The sequence below is a fragment of the Pogoniulus pusillus genome, chromosome 12 (assembly GCF_015220805.1).
Source record: "Pogoniulus pusillus isolate bPogPus1 chromosome 12, bPogPus1.pri, whole genome shotgun sequence".
Lineage (NCBI taxonomy): Eukaryota > Metazoa > Chordata > Aves > Piciformes > Lybiidae > Pogoniulus > Pogoniulus pusillus.
The window spans coordinates 32715745-32737733 of record NC_087275.1 but is presented as its reverse complement, the minus strand read 5'-3'; the positions used below and the strand labels follow the sequence as shown (position 1 = coordinate 32737733).

General features: G+C 56.7%; 1 protein-coding gene across 6 annotated transcripts in view; it reads right to left on the bottom strand.

Annotated features, from left to right (window-relative positions):
* Positions 1 to 20644, bottom strand: part of SCML2 (Scm polycomb group protein like 2) — a 48614-nt gene extending 27970 nt beyond the window's left edge. Inside the window, exons 1-4 of one of the 6 annotated variants that reach the window (XM_064152070.1) lie at positions 20554 to 20638; positions 7842 to 7950; positions 2792 to 2862; positions 479 to 713 (exon numbers count right to left, since the gene is read on the bottom strand). In XM_064152070.1, the coding sequence (XP_064008140.1) occupies positions 479 to 713; positions 2792 to 2862; positions 7842 to 7863 (328 nt within the window). In that variant the 5' untranslated portion in view covers positions 7864 to 7950; positions 20554 to 20638. Of the gene's footprint in view, positions 1 to 478; positions 714 to 2791; positions 2863 to 7841; positions 7951 to 8120; positions 8136 to 8438; positions 8454 to 14611; positions 14630 to 20553 lie in introns of those variants that run through there. The other 5 variants (XM_064152072.1, XM_064152073.1, XM_064152071.1 and 2 more) reach the window with 5 other exon arrangements.
* Positions 20645 to 21989: the final 1345 nt, after the last annotated feature.

The window sequence follows — 21989 nt, the reverse complement described above, 5'->3', positions numbered from 1 at the left end:
CTCCTGCCTGTGCCCAAGCTGTGCAGGGCAGTGTGGGCAGGACGCAGGCAGGCTCTGCTCAGGGCTGGCCCAGGGCAGCACAAGGGGCACTGGGGGCAAGCTGGGGCAGAGGAGGTGGCAGGGCAAGAGGAGGGGAAGCTTTTTGGCTGTGAGGGTGGCAGAGGCCTGGAGCAGGCTGCCCAGAGAGGCTGTGGAGTCTCCTTCTCTGCAGCCACTGCAACCCCCCTGGCTGTGCTGTGTGTGCCCTGCCCTGGCTGCTGCTGCCCTGGCAGGGCTTGGGCTGGATGCTCTCTCCACAACCTCCCTGGACAACTTGTGCCAGTGTCTCACCACTCTCCCTCTAAACAATTCCTTCCTCTTCTCCTCTGAGACTGTGAAAAGCAATCTTTAGCCAACAAAGAGAAGTTGGCAACCCCCACCCCTCCCAAAAGGAACCCTCCTGCCCCACAGAGCTCAGCTGAGCGTCTCTAATCCTTACCCAGGGGGGGCTGGAGCATGCCCCCTTTCTTCTCACAGGTCCCAATGGGTTGTATGTCTGAAGAATCCACCAGCCTCCAGAAGTCATTTTTGTTGTCACTGCCATCCAGCCTCAGCCTCAGCCTGGCCCCAGAGATGCCAATGACTGTGGCGATGCAGACCGAGGTGACGTTGCGAGGGTCGCGAGCCTCCAGCTTCATCCCCACCTTGAAGTCGTTGCTGGGGGGGACTCTAGACTGCAAGGAAAGGGGGGGAAAGACTTCTTCTGGGTGATGTTAGCATTGCCAGGCAGCCCAGCACCTTCAACACACAGCTTTCAGTCATACAATCACAGAGTCAAGCACGTTGGAAGAGATCTCCAAGCTCACCCAGTCCAACCTAGCACCCAGCACCTTCAACACACAGCTTTCAGTCATACATAGTATCAAGCAGGTTGGAAGAGTTCTCCAAGCTCACCCAGTCCCATCTAGCACCCAGCCCTGTCCAGTCAACTCCAGTCAGCTCCCTCTTGAGCTGAGGGCCCAGAGCTGGACACGAGATTCCAGCTGTGGCCTCAACAGGGCAGAGCAGAGGGGCAGAAGAACCTCTCTGGTCCTACTCACCACAACCCTTCTAACCTTCCCCAGGTTGTGGCCCTCATGGCCACAATGTCAGGTTCTCTGCCATCCCAGTTCTTTGGATGCAGCTGAGACCACAGCTCAGGCCATTTTCAAATGCTCACTCCCAAGAGGTTTTCCTTCCTTGCTAGAAGGTGAACCATAGAATCAAGCAGGTTGGAAGAGAGCTCCAAGCTCACCCAGCCCTATTCAATCAACCAGACCATGGCACTAAGTGCCTCATCCAGCCTTGGCTTCAACATCTTGGTGGATGAGGACTCCACCACCTCCCTGGGCAGCCCACTCCAATGCCAACCACTCTCTCTGTGAAGAGAAAAGGCAACTCTAACACAGAGCTGCAAGTCTGCACCTGAACATTGCTTGCAATTTGAATCTGCACAGCAGTGAAGGCTCTGCTGTCCAACCCACACAGCCTGGGAGCAAGCCAGAGCACAGAATGGCTTGGGTTGGAAGGCAGCTCCAAAGCTCATCCAGTCATCCTCCACTGGAGCAGGCTGCTCACAGCCTTGTATCCCCTCCTTGCTTCTCTCCCAGCTCAGTGCATTTATTGCCAGGGAAAGCAATCCTCTTTCAACCCACTCATCATGCCCCTGGTGTTAAAGGTCTCCTTCCAAAGCTGCCTGCAGCAAGAGTGGTCCAGGCTCCAGCAGAGATTCAAAAGCCTCTTACTCAGAATCACAGAATCAGTCAGGGTTGGAAGAGGCCACGAGGACCATCCAGCCCCAACCTCCCCCCTGAGATTCAGGCTGAGCCTGACTGTCTGCAGGGCCCTCAGGCACATCCCTGGGCAGCCTGTTCCAGCATTGCAGCACTCTCACTGTGCAGAACCTCCTCCTGATGTGCAGAACCTCCTCCTGATGTCCAACCTAAATCTACCCTCCTCCAGCTTCAAGCCATTGCCCCTTGGTAGGTGTAAGCCTCATCTGCAAACACAGAGCAAACCACCACCTGGGTGGGAAAGCAAACTTGCAGGGCACAGTGTAGAAGATGGAACAGTAAAGTCCCCTCCTGACACATCCAATATCTCTTTTGTGTCCCCACAGGCTCCCTTTAGTTTTTAACTTCAAAATCTGTTACTCCTTAGGTAAAAGCACAGGAAAAAAGAAAGAAGACAAAATTAAACACATTTGAGAGCTCCTGAAAGGAAGTGATGAATTAATTCCACTCCCCACACACACATCTTGTAGCTGAGCAGAGCTGGGATGACTCTTTCAGGCGTGGAGCAGCAGATGATGAGCAGCCAAAGTTTAGTTCCCACTAAAGCCACTGCACCTCTTGGACTGCTGAATCAGAGAATCAAGCAGGTTGGAAGACACCTCCAAGATCATAGAATCAACCAGGTTGGAAGAGACCTCCAAGATCATCCAGTCCAACCTAGCACCCAGCCCTGTTCAGTCATTGCTGGACTGATAAAACTCTCTGCTTGTATTAACCTGCAGCCTCCTTCTGAAAGGAAAAGCAGAGGCCCAAAGTAGAGTTTTACTGCAACCCTACAAGTCTGGCTTGAGCCACAGCCCAAGAGTGGCAAACTTGAGGAGCTGCCATTTGCCCAGACTGTCAGCTGCTGACAGCCAGAGCTCCAAGGGAGTCAAACTGAAAGCCTGCAAGCAGTCTGAACGGCAAAGCTCCTCCAGCATCACCCTGGAACACACAGCCACAGGCACACACACACAGCTGCGAGAGAGCATCTGCCATACCTGTCTGAAACAATGCAGAGGGGCAGCTACTGAGTCAGTCTCTTTCAGATAATCATCCCAGTTAAACTGTTCTGCAAGACACAAGACAAAGAGGACAAACAACAAGACCATGCAGGCAGGTTGGAAAGTGAACTTCAGTTAAAAGGGGCTTGGGGAAAGAAGCCTGGAGGAGCACTTAGGTGTAACATGGCAGTCATAGAACGGCTTAGGCTGGGAAGGACCTCATCATGGCTCAGCTGCTCCTCAGCACAGCTCCTCTGCTCCTCATCATGGCTCAGCTACTCCTCAGCACAGCTCCTCTGCTCCTCATCATGGCTCAGCTACTCCTCAGCACAGCTCCTCTGCTCCTCATCATGGCTCAGCTACTCCTCAGCACAGCTCCTCTGCTCCTCATCATGGCTCAGCTACTCCTCAGCACAGCTCCTCTGCTCCTCATCATGGCTCAGCTACTCCTCAGCACAGCTCCTCTGCTCCTCAGCATGGCTCAGCTACTCCTCAGCACAGCTCCTCTGCTCCTCATCATGGCTCAGCTACTCCTCAGCACAGCTCCTCTGCTCCTCATCATGGCTCAGCTACTCCTCAGCATAGCTCCTCTGCTCCTCATCATGGCTCAGCTACTCCTCAGCATAGCTCCTCTGCTCCTCAGCATGGCTCAGCTACTCCTCAGCACAGCTCCTCTGCTCCTCATCATGGCTCAGCTGCTCCTCAGCATAGCTCCTCTGCTCCTCATCATGGCTCAGCTACTCCTCAGCACAGCTCCTCTGCTCCTCATCATGGCTCAGCTACTCCTCAGCACAGCTCCTCTGTTCCTCATAATGGCTCAGCTGCTCCTCAGCACAGCTCCTCTGCTCCTCATCATGGCTCAGCTACTCCTCAGCACAGCTCCTCTGCTCCTCATCATGGCTCAGCTACTCCTCAGCACAGCTCCTCTGCTCCTCAGCATGGCTCAGCTACTCCTCAGCATAGCTCCTCTGCTCCTCAGCATGGCTCAGCTGCTCCTCAGCATGGCTCCTCTGCTCCTCATCATGGCTCAGCTGCTCCTCAGCATAGCTCCTCTGCTCCTCAGCATAGCTCCTCTGCTCCACCCTGCCCACCATGGGCACCACCCAGCTAGACTCAGCTGCTCAAGGGCTCATCCAACCTGGCCTTCAACACCCCCAGGGAGGAGCCCTGTGAAAAACAGACAACCTTTGAACACAACTCTTAACCCTGTTAAGAGCACCCACAGGGGGGGGCTGTAAGCAAGGTGAAACCAAGACAAATCTTCCCCCCAATTGCTTGGTTGTGTTGCTCCAGTGGTGGCCCAGACACAAGCCAGGATGGACCCAGATTCAGTTCTCTGCCAGGCCTCCTTGTATAAATCATAGAATGGTTTAGGCTGGAAGGGAGCTCAAAGCTCAGCCAGTTCCAACCCCCTGCCATAAGCAGGGACACCTCTCACTAGAAGAGGCTGCCCAAAACCTCATCCACTCACCTCAGTTCAGCCTTTCTGTATCTTAGCTCCCCTAACAGCAGGACAGGACTGGTGTGACAGCCTCCAGAAGCACTGAGGTGTGCTCACACCTTGACCCTGCTCAAATGCATGGTGAGAATAACATCAGAGAACCAAGCAGGCTGGCAGAGAGCTCCAGGCTCACCCAGCCCAACCTAGCCCCCAGCCCTGCCCAACCAGACCATGGCACCAAGTGCCCCAGACAGGCTTGGCTGCAACACCTCCAGGCACGGCCACTCCACCACCTTCCTGGGCAGCCCCTGACAGGCTCTCACCACTCTCCTGCTCAACAACTTCCTCCTCACCTCCAGCCTCACTCTCTCCACCTCCACCTTTGCTCCATCCCCCCCACTCCTGCCACTCCCTCACAGCCTCAAAAGTCCTTCCCCAGCTTTTTTGTAGCCAACTTCAGATGCTGGAAGTCCTTCACACCGAAGATTTTAATCTGTGGAAGGAGCAATCAGCACTCAGGCAGGACAAGGGAGGTTCTTGTGCCCACCCCTGTGCTCAGCACTGCTCAGGCTACCCCTGGAGTGCTGTGGCCAGCTCTGGGCTCCTCCATTGCAGAGAGCTGCTGAGGTGCTGGAAGGTGTTTGGAGCAGGGCAGCAAGGCTGGGGAGGGGCCTGGAGCACAGCCCTGTGAGGAGAGGCTGAGGGAGCTGGGGGGGTGCAGCCTGCAGCAGAGGAGGCTGAGGGCAGAGCTCATTGCTGCCTGCAGCTGCCTGCAGGGAGGTTGGAGTGAGCAGGGGGCAGCCTCTGCTGCTTGGTGCCAAGGGACAGGAACAGAGCAAATGGTTCCAAGCTGCCCCAGGGGAGGCTCAGGCTGGATGCTAGGAAATATTTCTGCACTGGAAGGGTTCTCAAAGCTTGGAATGGTCTGCCCAGGGCAGTGCTGGAGTGCCCATCCCTGGGGGTGTTCCAGCAGCCTGTGCAGCTGCTGCTGCTGAGGGACATGGTTTGGTGTTGGGTCAGGAGTTGGACTGGATGAGCCTGGAGGTGTCTTCCAGCTAGACAGATTGTGTGACTCTGGCAGCACTCAGCAACAGGCTCATGCTTCTTCCCAGTGCTAACCTTGGCAGTCCTTCTGAGTGAGTGCACTCTGCCTCTGAGTGAGCATTTGGCATGTGTGGAAGAGGGTGAGGAAGGAACATCAAAGGTAAGTAAGCACTACTCAAGCTAATAGAAAGCACAAGAGAGGAACCACACTGGCACAGCTGAGGCTCTTGCTCCTGGCCTGAGTCAGCTCCTTGGCTTCTTTGCCTGGTCTGGGCAGCTGGCACCGTTCTGATGTTCCTGAAGAGTGAAGTCCCTCCCAGAACGCTGCAGTGATGCCACCCAGCGGCTCGGCAGTGCCCGCCCAGGCAAAACCCATCCTGGCCACACAAAGCCTGCAAAGCCTATCAGGAATCAGCTCAGTTTGGGGCTCCCCAGCTGAAGAGGGACAGGGATCTGCTGGAGAGGGTCCAAGGGAGAGCTAGGAGGATGATGAGGGGACTGGAGCACTGCCTGGTGAGGAGAGGCTGAGAGCCCTGGGGATGCTTAGTCTGGAGAAGACTGAGAGGGGATTGAATCAATGTGTATTAATAGCTGAGGGCTGGGGGTCAGGAGGGGGGGACAGGCTCTGCTCACTGCTCCCTGGGATAGGACAAGCAGCAATGGATGGAAGCTGCAGCACAGGAGGTTCCAGCTCAGCACCAGGGGGAACTTCTTGACTGGAAGGATCCCAGAGCCCTGGCACAGGCTGCCCAGAGAGGTTGTGGAGTCTTTCCAGCCCTGTCTGGATGTGTTGCTGTGTGCCATGAGCTAGGTTGTGTGCTCCTGCTCTGGCAGGGGGTTGGACTGGATGAGCTCTTTGGGTCCCTTCCAACCCTGCTCTCCGCCTGCTCTCCCGGCAGCACTGCAAGTGCACTGCAGCTCTGTGACCACCAGAGCTCACTGCTGCCCCATGCTCAGCCTCCTGCCTGCCAGCACTCCACACACAGCCCTTCCTGCAAGGCTGCCCTGCTGCCAGCCACCTTCCCGCTGCAGGGCTGCCAAAGGGCCAGTGGATCTCTCCATCTGCCTCTGGATTTCACGAGGTTCCACGTCTCTAGTGGGTGGACATCCACCTGAAGCACAGCCCTGCCTCCCAGCCTGCTCCTCAAGGCTAGATTGATGGAATGGTTTAGGTAGAGAAGGATCCCCCAAGATCATCCAGCTCCAATCCCCTGCTGTGGGCAGAGACATCTTCCTCCAGTTCCAGGTTGCTCAAGGTCTCATCCAGCCTGGCCTTGAGTATCTCCAGGGAGGTTGTGGAGCACAGAAGCTCCCAATGTGATCAAAGATCACATTGGGAGCTTCTGTGCTCCACAACCTCCCTGGGAAACCTGTGCCAGGCTCTCACCACCCTCCACCTGTGCCAGTGTCTCACCACCCTCACTGCAAAGAACTTCTTCCTAACATCCAGTTTCAATCTCCCCTCTGCCAGTTTGCAGTGCTGAAGTTTGCTTCCTTGCCCTGCTTGCAGGATCTGCAGGTCCAGACTGAAGCACTGCATCTGATTTCATGTCACAGCTGGACAGAGTCTTCCACTTGAGAGCAGTGCAATGGCTTTGAGGCTGTTACAGGACCTCAAAGTGCTTTACCTGAACTGGTAGAACTCTTAAGATAAGCCAAATGGAGCTACTTTAAACCTATGTGAGGTTTGCTCTTACCTGTGCTCAGTGCATATCATAAACTGTCTTCATTAACAAGCCAAGTAATATAGAACCATAGAGTCAGACAGGGCTGGAAGGGAGCACAAGGAGCAGCCAGTGCCAACCCCCTGCCATACCCAGGGACACCCTACCCTAGAGCAGGCTGCACACAGCCTCAGCCAGCCTGGCCCCAAACACCTCCAGCCATGGGGCCTCAACCACCTCCCTGGGCAACCCCTGCCAGCCTCTCACCACTCTCCTGCTCAACAACTTCCTCCTCCCCTCCAGCCTCACTCTCCCCACCTCCAGCTCTGCTCCATTCCCCCCACTCCTGACACTCCCTCACACCCTCAAAAGTCCCTCCCCAGCTTTTTTGGAGCCCCCTTCAGATGCTGGAAGGCCACAAGAAGGTCCTCTGGGAGCCTCCTCTGCTCCAGCCTGCACAGCCCCAACTCTTTCAGGCTGTGCTCACAGCAGAGCTGCTGCAGCCTCTCAGCATCCTCCTGGCCCTGCTCTGGACACTCTCCAGCATCTCCACAGCCCTCTTGGCCCAGGGGCTCCAGAGCTGGATGCAGGACTCCAGGTGGGGTCTCAGCAGAGCAGAGCAGAGGGGCAGAATCCCCTCCCTGGCCCTGCTGGCCACACTGCTGCTGCTGCAGCCCAGGCTCTGCTTGGCTTTCTGGGCTGCAAGTGCACACTGCTGGCTCCTGCTGAGCTTCTCCTCCAGCAGCACCCCCAAGTCCCTCTCCTCAGGGCTGCTCTCCAGACACTCCCTGCCCAGCCTGGATTGGTGCTTGGCATTGCCTCCACCCAGACACAACAAAAGGAAATGCAGCAGGTCCTCTATTTTCTTGCCCCCTGGTTAAAAGCTACCAGGCCTTACCTTTAGCTGCTGTCCTCCCCATGGTAACACTTCTGTGATCCTCCCTCTCCCAATAAAAGGGCAGCAGTTGAAAGGCTCAGCTAATTCTTCCTTTCAGCACAACTGTTTCCTGTGGAGTAGTAATGCAACAAAGTTAGGAGGGGGGAGGTTGTCATTAGGGTTGGAGCTTTCTTTCTGTTGTTATTTTTTTTTCTGGAAAGGAAGGTTTGAGGCTCTGGGGTTGGAGGTTTTTTTTCCATTGGTGTATCAGTATCTTGCTTTCAGCTGCAAACTGCTTACCAAGCTCTGTGTGGAAGAAGCATGTGAATGATATATGCATCAAAGCAGCAAGGGTGGAGAAGCCAAACCTTCACTGTCATTGCTTCAGACAGTTTCCCTCTATCACCATTTGCATTTTCTGTGGATTTCCAATGCAATTTGAAAACCAAACAACCACCAAATGTGGTTTAATCCTTTTACCTTCTGCCCCAAAAAGCAGGACTGAAAAAAATGGGGAGACTTTTAACATGCAACCAACTTGTCCTGTCTCACAGAATTAAACCAGCAGCAATTTAACCACCTCGAGGTAAAAATCAAAGCAACAAAACCCAACAAGACCTTCTACAACTCCAGGCTCAGGCTGTGCCAGGGCAGGTCTAGGCTGGATGTTGTTAGGAAGTTGTTGGCAGAGAGAGTGATTGGCACTGGAATGGGCTGCCCAGGGAGGTGGTGGAGTCTCTGTGCCTGGGAGGTGTTGCAGCCAAGCCTGGCTGGGGCACTGAGTGCCATGGTCTGGTTGGTTGGGCAGGGCTGGGGGCTAGGTTGGGCTGGGGGAGCTTGGAGCTCTCTGCCAGCCTGCTTGAGTCTATGAATGTAAGAGGTCTACACTAAGGCTCAAATGCTCTTTGATACCCCTGCCCATACAGGTTGTGGCAGAGCACAGAGAGGCAGTCAGGGCAGCACTGCAGCGGAGCCAGGGAGGGGATTCTCCCCCTCTGCTCTGCTCTGCTGAGACCCCACCTGGAGTGCTGCATCCAGCTCTGCAGCCCCTGGGACAAGAGGGCTGTGGAGATGCTGGAGAGTGTCCAGAGCAGGGCCAGGAGGATGCTGAGAGGCTGCAGCAGCTCTGCTGTGAGCACAGCCTGAAAGAGTTGGGGCTGTGCAGGTTGGAGCAGAGGAGGCTCCCAGGGGACCTTCTTGTGGCCTTCCAGCATCTGCAGGGGGCTCCAAAAAAGCTGGGGAGGGACTTTTGAGGCTGTGAGGGAGTGGCAGGAGTGGGGGGAATGGAGCAAAGCTGGAGGTGGGGAGAGTGAGGCTGGAGGTGAGGAGGAAGTTGTTGAGCAGGAGAGTGGTGAGAGCCTGGCAGGGGTTGCCCAGGGAGGTGGTTGAGGCCCCATGGCTGGAGGTGTTTGAGGCCAGGCTGGCTGAGGCTGTGTGCAGCCTGCTCTAGGGTAGGGTGTCCCTGGGCATGGCAGGGGGTTGGCACTGCCTGCTCCTTGTGCTCCCTTCCAGCCCTGCCTGATTGTGTGACTCTCCAAGGAGGTTTTGCTACACAGCAGCACTGAGAGCAGGACTGAGCACAGAAATCCCTGCCTAAGCCACCCTGCAGCTTTCACACACTCGATACCTTCACAGATCCCCAAGCCAAAAGATCCCAAGCTTTTTTTTCCCCCTCCTGCTGCAAGTAATAAACTGTGAGAGGTGATGCAGAGCCTCAGGAACTGTTTTTCACAGACCACTTTTTTAATCTCTGGTTTTGTGTCTGTGTGCTCCAAGGACCAGATTGCACTTGGAGCAGCCATAAAGATTCCAACCCTGCAGTGACAGTCATCAAGTTTAGCACAAGCAGAGCCCCTCTCAGCACATAAAAAGGATTCCAGCTTTTCATCAGCTTCTGTTCCTACCAGAGAGGCTCTTTTACAGCATGCCTACCACTCTCTGGAAAAAAAAGAAGACAGAAGACAACTGAAAAGTGCTGGCTGAAAAGGGGGAGCCCAGCTGCAGGCACACAGTGTAGTGCTGCTGGTGTGAAGCGGTTGCTGCTTCAGACAGGGCTGCTCCTTACCTGCTGGGTTTAGAGCTGCTGCTGCAGGAGCTGGTGGATGGTGCTGCCTGTCCCAGCAAACAGCAGCAGTGCCTGCAATCATACAATCGACCAGCTTGGAAGGGAGCTCCAAGCTCCCCCAGCCCAACCTAGCCCCCAGCCCTGCCCAGCCAACCAGACCATGGCACTCAGTGCCCCAGCCAGGCTTGGCTGCAACACCTCCAGCCACAGCCACTCCACCACCTCCCTGGGCAGCCCATTCCAGTGCCAATCACTCTCTCTGACAACAACTTCCTAACAACATCCAGCCTAGACCTGCCCTGGCACAGCTTCAGACTCTGTCCCCTTCTGCTGCTGGCTGCCTGGCAGCAGAGCCCAACCCCACCTGGCTACAGCCTCCCTGCAGGCAGCTGCAGGCAGCAATGAGCTCTGCCCTGAGCCTCCTCTGCTGCAGGCTGCACCCCCCAGCTCCCTCAGCCTCTCCTCACAGGTCTTGAAAGTTAAAGGGGAGGCTCAAGAGGGCTCTGGGCAGCCTGCTCCAGTGGAGGATGCCCCTGCTGACTGCAGAGGGGGCTGGACTGGATGAGCTGTGGAGGTCCCTTGCAGCCCAGCCCATTCTCTGACTTTCCCTTGGGCAGAATTGAAGTGAGGCTTTGTTAGTGCAGAAGCAGTACCAGTGCCCAAGCATCAGCCCAGCCAGTGCTGGTGTTGCTCTAGCCATGGACAGGAGCAGCTCCTCACATCACTAAGCAGCAAACCACAAGCATGGCAGCTATGCCCTTTGCTAACCATGACATGGTCCTCTTGCACTGCACCCTCCAGCACCAGCCTGGCTCAAGCCACAGCACCCTCATCACAGAAAGGAAGAAACCCACCAGCAACTGCAAGGCAGAAACACCCTGGGACCTCTGTGTCCAAACTACACAGAAAGGACAGAGCTGGGAGTGTGGTTGGGTGTGCACAGAATCACAGAAGCTTAGAGGTTGGAAGGGGCTTCCAGAGATCACTGAGTCCAACCCTGCTTAAGCAAGCAAGAAATGAAGCTGGAAAATTAACCAAGGCAAGGTCAGGAACATACCAACCAAGAAGGGAACCCAAAGGCAAGGCTGAGAGCTGTGGTCAGGGGGATGGAGTCCGGTTGGAGGCCTGTGACCAGTGGAGACCCACAGGGGTCAGTGCTGGGACCAGCTTTGTTCAGTGTATTCATCAGTGACCTGGATGAGGGCACAGAGGGCACTGGCAGCAGGTTTGCTGCTGGCACCAAGCTGGGTGCAGTGGCTGCCACAGCAGAGGCTGTGCTGCCACTCAGCCAGACTGGGACAGGCTGAGGGTGGGCAGGGAGAAAAGGAATGAAACTCAACACAGGCAAGGGCAGAGTCTGGCACCTGGGAAAGAACAACCCCAGGCAGCAGGAGAGGTTGGGACTGAGCTGTTGGAAGGCAGTGAAGGGGAAAAGGCTCTGGGGGTGCTGGTGGGTGGGAGGCTGCCCATGAGCCAGCAATGTGCTCTGGGGGCCAGGAGGGGCAATGCCATCCTGGGCTGGATTAGAAGGGCTGTGGTGAGTAGGTCCTGAGAGGTTCTCCTGCCCCTCTGCTCTGCCCTGCTGAGGCCACAGCTGGAGTCCTGTGTCCAGCTCTGGGCCCCCCAGTTCAAGAGGGACACAGAACTGCTGGAGAGAGTCCAGCACAGAGCCACAGAGGTGCTGAAGGGTATTTTTTTTTTCACCAGCCCAGACCCCCAGGGCCTGTTCCTCAGGGCTGCTCTCAGCCATTCCCCACCCAGCCTGCAGCTGTGCTTGGCACTGCACCCACCCAGCTGCAGGACCTTCCACTTGGCCTTGGTGACTGCCATGAGCTTGGCCTGGGCACACCTCTGCAGCCTGCCCAGCTCCCTCTGGATGGATCCCTGCCCTCTAGCAAGTGACTGTGCCACACAGCTTGGTGCCATCTGCAGCCTTGCTGAGGCTGCACTGATTGCTCTGCCCATGGCACTGACAGAGATGCCCAACAGCGCTGGTGCCAGCACTGACCCCTGAGGGAGCCACTTGGCACTGCTCTCCAGGTGGACATTGTGCCCTTGCTCACCACTCTGCCTGCCACCAGCCAGCCCATTCCTTACCCAGCACTGCTGCACCCATCCCCTCTGTGTGTTGCCAGTTTGGTGCCCAGGATGACCTGGGGAACAGAGCCAAAGCCTTACTCAGGTCCAGGTAGAATCATAGAATCAGTCAGGGCTGGAAGGGACCACAAGGAGCAGCCAGTGCCAACCCCCTGCCATGCCCAGGGACATCCTGCCCTAGAGCAGGCTGCACACAGCCTCAGCCAGCCTGGCCTCAAACACCTCCAGGGCTGGGGCCTCCCTGGGCAAGGTAGCTGCTGTCAGAGCTCCCTCAGCTCTCAAACCACACTAAGTGGATCACTCCTTGAAGCAGAGCTCAGCACTGTGTGTTTGAGGAAGCAGCAGTGGCTGGGTGGAGAGCAAAGACCTGTCCCCAGAACTCCTGCAGCAATACAGAACTAGCAACAGGAGGAATTAAACACCAACACACACCACGAGCAGTGGTGAAAAACCCAACTCTGGAGCTGCTCCCAAGCTACCAGCAGAAGATAACAACAGCTTTTCTCCTGTCCCTCCCTCTCCTGCCTGCTTTCAAAGGCAGAGGATGGGAGGTTGTAAAAAAGCTGGAAAAGGAAATGGGATGTGTGAAGGCAGCAGTCCAGCAGAGCCAGAGCCTGCCCATTAACAGTTTTAAGTGCTCTGCAGATGCCAGCCTGCACACATGAAAGGGCATTTTCATCTTACAGGCAAATAAATTACAAGTCCAGCTCACAGCACCAGTAAAAGTGCCAGTTTTAGTGGTTCCTGAGTGCACACTTACAGTAGCACAAGAGCATGACAAATTGCTGGGGCATTCTGGTGAACTCAGCTCCACACAAAGCTCTCTGCTCCTTCCCACTTCCCCCTTCGAGCCTGGAGGAGCCTTCCTGAAAACATCCATCAGCCTGGCTGTACCCAAGTGCCCAGCTCCAGCTTCCTGCAGAGCTAACCCAGCCAACTGAACCATGCACCAGGCTGGGGAGGGGCCTGGAGCACAGCCCTGTGAGGAGAGGCTGAGGGAGCTGGGGGGGTGCAGCCTGCAGCAGAGGAGGCTCAGGGCAGAGCTCATTGCTGCCTGCAGCTGCTTGCAGGGAGGCTGTAGCCAGGTGGGGTTGGGCTCTGCTGCCAGGCAGCCAGCAGCAGAAGAAGGGGACAGAGGCTCAAGCTGTGCCAGGGCAGGTCTAGGCTGGATGTTGTTAGGAAGTTGTTGTCAGAGAGAGTGATTGGCACTGGAATGGGCTGCCCAGGGAGGTGGTGGAGTGGCTGTGGCTGGAGGTGTTGCAGCCAAGCCTGGCTGGGGCACTTAGTGCCATGGTCTGGTTGGCTGGGCAGGGCTGGGGGCTAGGTTGGGCTGGGGGAACTTGGAGCTCTCTTCCAGCCTGCTTGATCCTATGATAACCTCCTCCAGCTCCCCCTCAGCACAGCTGGCTCTGCCTGTGTGTGTTGTCAAGCCAGGAGAGAGGCAGAGTATCTGCTGCTTCTGGAGGTGATGCCTGACTCCTTTAACCACAGCTCACAGCACTGAGGACAAGGACCTAAGCACCATTCTCCCACGAGATGAAAAATAAATCCATTAGATGTTACATACAAACTTTTCCAGCTAATTAAGACTCCATTTCTTTAGCTATTAAAATGAGCATCCAGTTTCTGGCCTCCCCAGCACACCAGGCTGCTCTTCAAAGCACCCAGGTGCAGAGCACACACAGACTTGGTATGAGAAGTACCATCAAATATAGAATCATAGAAGGGATGGGTTGGGAGGGAGCTCCAGAGGGCATCCAGCCCAAGCCCTGCACTCAGCAGGGACATCCTCCCCTAGAGCAGGCTGCTCACAGCCTTGTCCAGCCTCACCTCCAACAGCTCCAGCCATGGGCACTCAGCTCCCTCCCTGGGCAACCTGTTGCAGTGTGGCAGCAGCCTCCTGCTGCACAACTTGTTCCTCACAGCCAAGCTCAGGCTGCTCTGCTCTCAGCTCAAACCATTGCCCTCCTCCTGTCCCTGCAGGCCTTTGCCAGCAGTCCCTCTGCAGCCTGCTTGCAGCCCCTGCAGCTCCTGGCAGGCTGCTCTCAGCTCTGCCTGGAGCCTTCTCCTCTGCAGGCTGCACCCCCCCAGCTGCCTCAGCCTGTGCTCACAGCAGAGCTGCTCCAGCCCCTGCTCATCTTTGTGGCCTCCTCTGGACCCTCTCCATCAGGTCCATGTCTTTTCCTGTGCTGAGGGCTCCAGAGCTGGATGCAGTGCTCCAGGTGAGGTCTCAACAGAGCTGGGGGGCACAATCACCCCTATCAATCTGCTGCTTCATCCCTCAGCCCCTTACAGCTGACAGTGACAAGAGAGTTCCCCCACTCTGATACCCTTGCACACTCCTCTGGGGACAAGAGTCACCGTTACAGACTGTGCCTTTTAAGTCAGCTTTCAAAGTGCCCCAAGAGCTGCACTCCTGCCACTGAACCTTCCTGCCCTCAGCTCTGCTGCTTTCCATGCAGCACATAAATAATGGTGCATGCTTCACTCGAGGGAAGCACCTCATTAAAATGCTGCTATCCTCTTGGAGCTTTTATAAACTTCAGATGCTCCCTGAACTGCTGTGTGCTGGAGATGAGGAATGGATCAACCTCCTCCGTGCCCTGTGCTAGAAGGGAGATCATATTACCTTGAGAAGACAGCAGGCTTCAGACTTCCAGCAAAGAAGTTCATCCCTTTCATGAAGAGGCTGAATTCCCTTAGCATCTTAAACAGAGTTTGACCTCATTTGTGGAACTGAAAGCCTAGAAGCAAATTATTATCATTATTACAGGAAGGATGTGGAGGTGCTGGAAGGGGTCCAGAGAAGGGCCAGGAGGATGCTCAGAGGGCTGGAGATGCTCTGCTATGAGGATAGGCTGAGAGAGTTGGGGCTGTGCAGGCTGGAGAAGAGAAGGCTCCCAGGTGACCTTCTTGTGGCCTTCCTGTATCTGAAGAGGGCTACAAGAAAGCTGGGGAGGGACTTTTTGGGGTGTCAGGTAGTGATAAGACTGGAGGGAATGGATCCAAGCTAGAGGAAGGGAGAGTTAGATGTGAGGAAGAAGCTCTTCAGCATGACTGTGGTGCTGAGACACTGGAAGAGGTTGCCCAGGGAGGTGGTGGAAGCCCCAGCCCGGAAAGTATCTAAGGCCAGGCTGGATGTGGCTCTGGGCAACCTGATCCAGCGTGAGGTGTCCCTGTCCATGGCAGGGGGGTTGGAACTGGATGATCCTTGAGGTCCCTCCCAACCCTGCCAATTCTGTGCCTGTTGAAGCAGGACATGTAGTTTAATGCAGTGCCTTGCTTGGGTTTAGCTGACAACATACAAACGGGGAGCAGCACTTACAGCTCAGCTGCCAGCTCTCTCAGCACCCTAGGATAGATCCCATCTGGTCCCATGGACTTGTGAGGGTCCAAGTGGCTCAGCAGGTCCCTTACTGCTTCCTCCTGGATTACAGGGGGACTACACTGGTGCCTGACTCCATCTGCCAGCTCAGGAGTCCAGCTGTCCTGGAGACAACCTGTCCCACTACTGAAGACTGAGGCAAAGAAGGTGTGAAGCATCTCTGCCTTTTCCTCATCCTCTGTCACTATATTCCCCTCTCCATCTAATAAGGGCTGGATGAGCTTGGAGGTCTCTTCCAACCTGGCCAATTCTATGATTCTAGGTCTCCACTAAGAGGTCACCACTAAAGCTGTTCACAACCACCACATAAACCTCACCACCAGCAGTCACCACGCAAATTTCACTGCACAGAACCCATCTTGATGCAGCAGTAGCAAGCTTGAATGTATCACTGAAGTGAAAAACTTAGAAGAAGTCTTCAAAGAACTCAGGCAAATTTTACTAGTGAAAAGCAACCCTCTCAGACACCAAACTGCAAATCACAGCTGAAAACAAACCAGAAAGGACTCATTCACCACACTGCATCTGAACCTGAACAAACACCCTGGGACTTCCCATTACAACGTGCAAATCAAAGGATCTGCAAAAGCCCCAGGACCAGTAGGTGTAAACCACCTGTAACACCCAAGCACTATTAATCTGCCACTGAGCATCTCTTCTGCTGCTCCACTAAAGCCTCAAATACTCTCCCTTGGATTTTCTGGCTCTTCTCACACACCCTAGAGAGCTCCCGAGGCTCTGTGCTATTGATGCTGATGTCCTGCACTACAGAGAACACAAAAGGTGAAGTCACAGAATCACAGAATCAGTCAGGGCTGGAAGGGAGCACAAGGAGCAGCCAGTCCCACCCACCCCCTGCCATGCCCAGGGACACCCTACCCTAGAGCAGGCTGCACACAGCCTCAGCCAGCCTGGCCTCAAACACCTCCAGCCATGGGGCCTCAACCCCCTCCCTGGGCAACCCCTGCCAGGCTCTCACCACTCTCCTGCTCAACAACTTCCTCCTCACCTCCAGCCTCACTCTCCCCACCTCCAGCTTTGCTCCATTCCCCCCACTCCTGACACTCCCTCACAGCCTCAAAAGTCCCTCCCCAGCTTTTTCGTAGCCCCCTTCAGGTGCTGGAAGTCCTTCACACCGAAGACTTTAATCTGTGGAAGGAGCAATCAGCACTCAGGCTGGCTGCCTAAGGCTGTTTCTTCCAAACAGGAACAGACAGAACTTTAAATGCCCTGCAGATGGAGAGGTCAGGGAGCTGTTAACACCTTGCCTTTGTGTAGGCTCCTCAAGCAGTGCCTCACTCCCTACCTGCAACTGAGGCAGGATCATAGAATGGTTTAGGATGGAAGGGACCTCAAGGATCAACCACTTCCAACCCTCTGCCATAGGCAGGGACACCTCCCACTAGAACAGGTTGCTCAAAGTCTCATCCAACCTGGCTTTGAACACCTCCAGGGAGGTTGTGGAGCACAGAAGCACCCAATGTGATCTTTGATCTTTGATCACATTGGGTGATTCTGTGCTCCACAACCTCCCTGGGAAACCTGTGCCAGTGTCTCACCACCCTCAACCTGTGCCAGTGTCTCACCACCCTCACTCTAAAGAACCCTTTCCTAACATCCAGTTTCAGTCTCCCCTCTGCCACTTTATAAACCCATTCCTCCTCCTCCTGTCATTACCAGACCTTGTCAGTAGTCCCTCCTCAGCCCTCCTGTAGCCCACTTCACATATTGTAAGGCCACTGTAAGGTCTCCTCAAAGCTTTCTCTTCTCCAGGCTGAAGAACCCCAACTCTTGCAGCCTGTGCTCATAGCAGAGGTGCTCCTGAGGAAGACAGTCAAGCAGTAGGGGCAGGAGGAGCCATACCTTTGGTTCAAGCTTTTTCACCTTCTCTTCTTCAGTAAAGCAGTCACTGGTTTAGATGGCTGTTGGAAGGCACTGGTTTAGATGGCTCTTGGAAGGAACTGGTTTAAGGGCACTGGTTTAGATGGCTATTGGAAGGCACTGGTGTCACTGCACTGGTTTAGATGGCTCTTGGAAGGCACTGGTTCAATGCACTGGTTTAGATGGCTATTGGAAGGCACTGGTTTAGATGGCTACTGGAAGGCACTGGTTTAGATGGCTACTGGAAGGCACTGGTTTAAGGGCACTGGTTTAGATGGCTATTGGAAGGCACTGGTTTAAATGGCTATTGGAAGGCACTGGTTTAAATGGCTACTGGAAGGCACTGGTTTAGATGGCTACTGGAAGGCACTGGTTTAAGGGCACTGGTTTAGATGGCTATTGGAAGGCACTGGTGTCAGTGCACTGGTTTAGATGGCTATTGGAAGGCACTGGTGTCAGTGCACTGGTTTAGATGGCTATTGGAACTGATGCTTGCTCAGTACTGCAATTCTCAGGCCAGAGCAAACAAAGCTGCACTTGCTTTTGTAAAGGAACACCAACAGCTACTTCAGAAAACAATGTCTCTGCCTTAGGAGAGTCTGGAGGCAGCAAAGGCAAGAAAGGCTTCTGCACCTTGAAGGCAGGATCAGCACTCATGACTGCATTGTAAGACCAAATTAGAGAGCTATGTTTGCTTATCTGCCTGACCTCTAACTAGTGTGAAAGCAGATGGTACTCGCAGCTATGCCGCACTGTCGAAAGGCAGCGCTCGCTGTGGCTGAGCCTGCAAACTGCTATAAAAGCAGCACACAGCCCCCAAGATGCTGCTCAAATATTGCTAACTCATTGCACAAATGTTTCTAACTATTAACACCAAACAGAAAATCAGAGCATCAGCCACGTCAGCCTGGCCTCAAAGACAGCAAACGTTACTACACTGCTCAAGATCACAGAAGCAGGCAGGTTGGCAAAGCCCCTTAAGGATCAAGTCCAACCTAGAACCCTACTCTAAAATATTCACCTTAAACCATAGCCCCCAAGCACCACATCCAAACCACCCTTAAACATACCCAGGGTGGGTGACTCCACCGTCTCCCTGGGCAGCTCATGCCAGTCCCTGACCACTCTCTCTGTGGAAAACTTTTCCTTCGTGTCCAATCTAAACATCCCCAGCCTCAGCTTGAAGCCATTCTCCCTTGTTCTGTCTCTAATTAACTGCGAGGCCAGCAGCAGCCTCTCCACAACGTCCCTTCAGGTAGCTGCAGACAGACCAGCCTGTGTCAAAGTTAAAGCCATCCAAGCACACCCACCCTCCGCTTCAGCTTTACTCTCTGCTCTTTCCCGTTGTCCCCCGCTCGCATTGCCGGAGAAAGCTCCCGTAAATAAAGCCCCGATTTGCTTTTTCTTTCCCTGGACTCCTGTAACGCCATCCTCAAGCAGCACTCAGGTTTTAGGCTACGCTTCGTGAGCAACTCGGCTCCCTCCGCCCGCAGGCACGCAGGCTGCCAGCAGCACTCCTTCCCGCGGCCACGGGGCCAGCGAGCCCGCTCACGCCGGCTGCGCGCCCGACGGCGGCCCGCGGGGAACTGGCACACGGCAGTGCCTCCTCCCCTTCTTCATGCCTTGATGCTCGGATGACAGCCTCAAACATAACCGTAACACCGCGACTGCCTTCCTGCCGCGGCTCTGCACATTGCACAAGCGCCGCGGGTGCCGCCGCCCCTGCCTCGCCGCCTGCTTTGGCGCTGCCACTTCAAGAGCGCAGCACCAAAGCTTTACAAACCCAGCGGTTTATGGCTCCTGCTCTGAGCAATAAAACATCCATACCCCTCCAAACTTGAGGAGCAGTTTACGCGGCACAGGATCCTCTGACAACTCACCATCACACCGACAAAGTCTGTGTTTTCATCTGCATTAGAGCCGCAAGTGAGGTTCACACCATTAGAACTAAGAGATCAACACTTCACCTCCTTATTAAACCTTCCAGGCTTTAGGATTATTTTTGGCTATCTCCTACAGCCTAATCAATCAGGGAGAAACTGAAAAGAGCATAGACTTCAAATTCCAGTTAGTAGCTATTTCGAAGTGCAAACCTAAACCAAACCCATCTGCAGCACCTACCGCCGAAATGGAGCATGAAATCCAGCTGCAATATGTAGCTGCTTAAGTAAAGCACTGCAAACGGCTCTGCAGCTTGGCCCGGCGGCTAGGGACAGCACCACGGCAAGCACAGAACTTTTCAGACCGCGGCTAACCACATTCTCCGGGACCACCGCACACCCGCGGAGAAGACGATTCCCCGTGCTAAAGCACTGCCTTTAAAGCCCGCAACCGACGTAGGCTCAAAGGTGCCGTTTAACTCGTAAAGCAAACGGGAACGGTGCCGCTGCGCATCGCAAGCCGACAAGTGGCCCCCCCTCCCGCCACCGGCCGCTCCTTCCACCGTGCAGCCTTGCAGCAGAACCCCTACCCCCCTTACCGGCCGCAAGGGCACGCTCCGGGACGCGTTCATTTCGGACACGTACCCAGGTTTTCAAGTTAGCAACCGCTACTACGGAGCTCGCCAAGCGCCGCGGCAGCGAGGAGCGGGACAGCGCCCGGCGCGCTCCCCGCCGGCCCGGGCAGCAGGGCAGGCGGCGGGGCGGCCCCGGGCGGGGGAGGCGTGTCCTCCCCGCGCTCCTGTCAAACGGAGCGGGGCCTCTCCCGGCTACGGTCCCGCTACGGAGGCACCGGCAGGGCGGGAAGCCAGCAGCTCAGGGCAGCGCCCCCCCGGCACGGCTGCTCTGAGCCGCTCGGGGTCTTCTCCTGCCGCCTTTGCTCACCGCTGCTCAGGAGCGGCGACCCTTCCCCCCTCCTCCACAGCCCCCCGGAGAAGGGCTTTGTTGACGCCAGGAGCCGCCTGGGGACCGGCTCTGGCCGCGCCGCCCTCGCAGCTGCGCCCCTGCCCCAGCGACGGGCGGGATGCGCGGCGCCGGGAGCCCAGCCCGCCGGGGAAGCGAGCGGGCAGCTCCATGAGCCGGGACGCGGCGCCTGAGCGCGGGGCAGCCCCGTCCGGAGCCGCTGCCGCCTACAGCGAGGTTGGGCTGGCGAGGGGCGGCAGCCGGAGGCACCCCAGAAAGGAAAAGGACGAGGATGAGGGGACGGGGTGGCTACCGCTCTCCTTGCACCGCGGCGGCCGGTCCGGCCACGGTGGGCAGAGGTCACGGTGGGAGTTGGGAGAGGGGACGCAAGCTCCGTCTCGCCTCCCTTTATTTCCCCGCTTCTCCCTTGCCGTGCCAAGCGCCGCCGCCGCCACCAGCACTCACCGGGGAAGGGCCAGGCGGGAAGCAGATCCTCGGCGTCCTGCGGCGGCCCCCGCGCCTGTCAAGCGGCTCCTGCCGTCGGCCGCCTCACGCCGCCGCCATGTTCCGGGGGCAACGCGCATGCCCGGCAGCGGCACCGGGGGCGCGGGCTTCCCCCGCCGACCCCTTCCGCCCGCCGCGGCCGGCAGCGGGGGCGCGGCCCGAGCTTCGGCGCTTCTCGGCAGCGTGGCTCGCCCTGCAGGGGTCCGGGGCTGCGGGCATCCCTGCGGCTCGCCGATACCGGCGGGGGCGGCCTCGCCCGAGCGGGCGCTGTAAGGTCCGAGCACAGCGCTTCGCCCTGCCCGTTGGCCTCCGCTGCCTCCCCGCGGGCTTCCCGAGTTCAAAGCTGGCAGGGCGAGGGGCAGGCGGGGGACGCTGCGCTGTCCCGGAACCATCTTAACGGTGGGGGGCGGGAGGCGGCCGTAGTCTGGCTGCCCTTCGCCTCCCGTCGCAGGACAGGGTAGCGGCCGGGGCCTGGGGCGGGCTCCGGCGCAAACGGGAAGGGTCGCCGCGCCGCACGGCTCCTCGTACCCTTGCTGCGGTGGGAAGAGGCGAGGCTGGGAAGGAGCGGGTGGGCGGCGCTGCGCTGTCCTGCGCCTGCGAGCGGGCCGGCAGCGTGCGGGACAGAGCTGGGCCGGCGGCAGGTGCTTCCGTGGGAGCCTTCGGCGTGAGCTGCCTGCAGTATGCGCCGGCCACTGAAGGTCTCCGCTAGGCAGCGTCGCGGCAGCCGCCGCCACACCTGCCGCTGTCGGCTCTTGCGCTGGGCCGTGCGGAGGCAGCGCGGTGCGGAGCCGGGCAGCTAGCTGGCGGCAGCAGCGCTCCGCGCCGGGCGCGATCGCGGCCGTGCGATGCGCATCGTAACCCTTCCGCTTCATACCCAACCCATGGCGCTTCACACCGCTGCCTTGGCGCGGATCCCTGCTTAGGGGCACCGCAGGCAAGCTCAGCAGCCTTCCTCGGGTTTTCTTTCGGGAGGGTGCTGAAGCTCACAGAAATAAGTGGGATCAGAACCGTGGCCACACAGCTGGTTAAAATGTTGAGGCCCCATGGCTGGAGGTGTTTGAGGCCAGGCTGGCTGAGGCTGTGTGCAGCCTGCTCTAGGGTAGGGTGTCCCTGCCCATGGCAGGGGGTTGGAACTAGATGGCCCTTGTGGTCCCTTCCAACCCTGACTGATTCTGTCATCCTATGGTTCTGTGCTTAGAAGTTGATTTTTAGGGGGAAAGCGATGGAGAAGCAGTTTCACACACACAGAAAACCAGCCTTAAACACAGCCAGGCTGGGTGGCTCCACCACCTCCCCGGGCAGCTCATTCCAGGCCCTGACCACTCTTTCCGTGGAAAACGTGTTCCTAATGTCCAATCTAAGCCTCCCCAGCCTCAGCTTGGGGCCATTCTCCCTTC